At 43.6% G+C, this 2,429-nt stretch overlaps 1 protein-coding gene across 1 annotated transcript; it reads right to left on the bottom strand.

Moving 5' to 3' along the window:
• Window positions 1-23: 23 nt before the first annotated feature.
• LOC121965244 (CDP-diacylglycerol--glycerol-3-phosphate 3-phosphatidyltransferase, mitochondrial-like) lies at window positions 24-1,801 on the bottom strand. The gene is made up of 3 exons (XM_042515403.1): window positions 1,489-1,801; window positions 325-473; window positions 24-235 (listed from the first exon to the last, which is right to left on the bottom strand). Exons 1-3 carry the CDS (start codon window positions 1,703-1,705, stop codon window positions 116-118), a joined length of 486 nt encoding a protein of 161 aa, XP_042371337.1. The 5' UTR covers window positions 1,706-1,801; the 3' UTR covers window positions 24-115.
• Between the last annotated feature and the right edge of the window lie 628 nt (window positions 1,802-2,429).

The raw sequence follows: 2,429 nt of genomic DNA, 5'->3' as shown, positions 1-2,429 counted from the left end.
AAATTTTATTTAGTATTCATTTATGTGTTTTTTTTTACCTGCCTTACACAGTTTTTGGATGTGCATGACCAATATCCTCTTTGACAGTGTACGTGTGTAACCACCTGGTGGAGTCTCAGAAGAAGTTCTTGATGAGGGGTGTAACTAGTTTCACCCACAGTTTGACGTGGCGGTCCGGCCGTTCAAACGTGGAGTTGGACACCTCGGTGGAGCGCTGGTACAGCATCTCCTGCTCCTGAGAGGCACACAGTTTAACACACAGGTGTGTATTCAGTAAAGACTTACACAGTCATTCATCATCATTTCTGCCTGTGGTTTACCCACCTCCTGCAGCTGGCTCTGCAGCTCCTCGTTCTCCGTTACTATAGCGATCTGGGCCTCCAGGTCACGGTGAACCGAGCGGTAACCGAAATTAGGGGAGCCAATTAGAGTGAGGCAAGGCCGATCCTGCCCCTGGAGGTAATACCACAGACCTGAGAGGAGAGGAAAAGTGGAGTGAGCCAGCGAGGAGGTAATGCTTCAGAGAGTCATCTCCAGCAGGGATTTCTGTCGGCGCAGACCACAACTAAAGAGGAAGCACATGCAGAAATCCCCAATGTGGATCCAAAACCCCAAAGCATGAGAGAGAGTGAGTGTACATCCTCGTCCCGAGGCCACGACAGAATGACTGTACAAGCCCTCTTCTCTCACGCTACATACCGCTGTGACCACGAGAAGAGCAGCAGAGCAGGCAGAGTGTTTTATTATTTCCACCGAGCCAAACAAAACTAGCCTGGATGCTGAGTTCTGGTTTAGATCGTAATCTCCTGTGAGCTACGCTGATGTGGGCGAAACTTTTAGCCAAATAATTGATCCACAGAAATTTAAAGGGATAGTTCAGATTTTTTTTAAGTGGGGTTGTATGAGGTTTTTATCCATAGTCAATGTAAGGCCGAGATATACTTGCTGTTAACTACGCGTACACATGATGGCTGCGGCGGTTTGGCGCATCCTCAAAAATACGTGACATGAACGCAAGCAAGCCCCCAGGAAGTGCGCCAGGCTTTGATGCAAATTTTACATAGTGGCCAAAAGCTGAATTACACCGTCAGGGTCAGTCACATGATGCACACGGGCCAGAGACTTTTTCCCTTTAACATACATCGGGAAAGAGATGTCTGTAAATCAGTAAAGATCAGCGAATCGACTAATTATACAATCTAGATTTAAGCCATCCGATAACATTTGGAAAGTCTTAAAGATAAAATCTTGTTGCTCGTACTGACGTTGCTGCTGAAAACACACACAGCTTTAAATGTGCAACAGAAAAATGATTCAAGACATCTCTTGTGTGAGCGTACTGGAATTTCTACTCTTATACATACTTTCAAAATGAATTATTTTTAGGTTTTGAAGAAGTCACCTTGGTCAGAAGGGCAGAAGAATATGATCCCTAGCTGCAGCTCTAAACGGATACAGTTAAATATTTGCACTTTTGTTTCAGCCCACCTTTGGCGTGGAAGGTCCACTGTGACCGGTGGTACTCGTGCAGGTGTACTCTCTCCTGCTGGCCCAGCTGGCACACCTGGTTATAAAACTGTCTGGCGATGTGGATGTAAGCTGCAGGAATCGCCCCGGCGACACCCTTGGCTCCAAAGAACCCGTTGACCTCGGGGGAGGCGGTGAGGATGCGGTAGCTGGCTCCGGCCCCGAGCACCAGCCGCATGTACGCCCGGGTCAGGTTAAAGTAACCCGATGTTAGAAACACAGTGGAGTCCGGCCCAGCGTCTGTCAGCAGGCGCTGGAGGTTTAATAACAAACGGAAAGTGAAGAAAGATGTGTGACTGTTTCCTGACAGAAAACAGTGAAAAACTGGCTGCTGCGCTCTGAAAGAGTTTTTTTTTAGTGTTTAATCATTATCATTTATATAAGGTTCATTAAACAGTGCAGATCATATCTATCAGCAGCATTTGACACATTTATTATCTTGATAACAATAAATGATAACATTGTTTATTATATTTCCTTCCTTCATGTTTGCTCATGTCTGATTATTGTATCTTAATTAATTACCTTATAACCAATGTGAAATTCTTCACGTTTAATGTGAGTTTGATTGATTGCCCACAAAAATGAAAATGTTAAATGGAGACAGAGTGTCGATTGAACTTTTTATGGCGCCACGGTACGAGCTGTTGTAGTATCACTCTGCTCATCATTCTATTGTGTTCATTCCCAGAATAGTGACTAATAAACCTGCAATGCATGTTCAAATATTTATTCGTGGTTTATTACTCACATGGTAATTTATTAGTCATCTATTATTTTATTAGTCACATGTTCAAAACATCCCACTAAGAACCTTCATTTAATTATAGTTATTACTTGTTACAAGAAAAATGAGCAAAGGTCAACTTCAACAACACACTGGAGACACTAGTAAATTAAAG

This window comes from Plectropomus leopardus, unplaced genomic scaffold (genome assembly GCF_008729295.1).
Source record: "Plectropomus leopardus isolate mb unplaced genomic scaffold, YSFRI_Pleo_2.0 unplaced_scaffold19175, whole genome shotgun sequence".
Taxonomy (NCBI): Eukaryota; Metazoa; Chordata; class Actinopteri; order Perciformes; family Serranidae; genus Plectropomus; species Plectropomus leopardus.
This window is presented reverse-complemented; position numbering and strand designations above follow the sequence as displayed.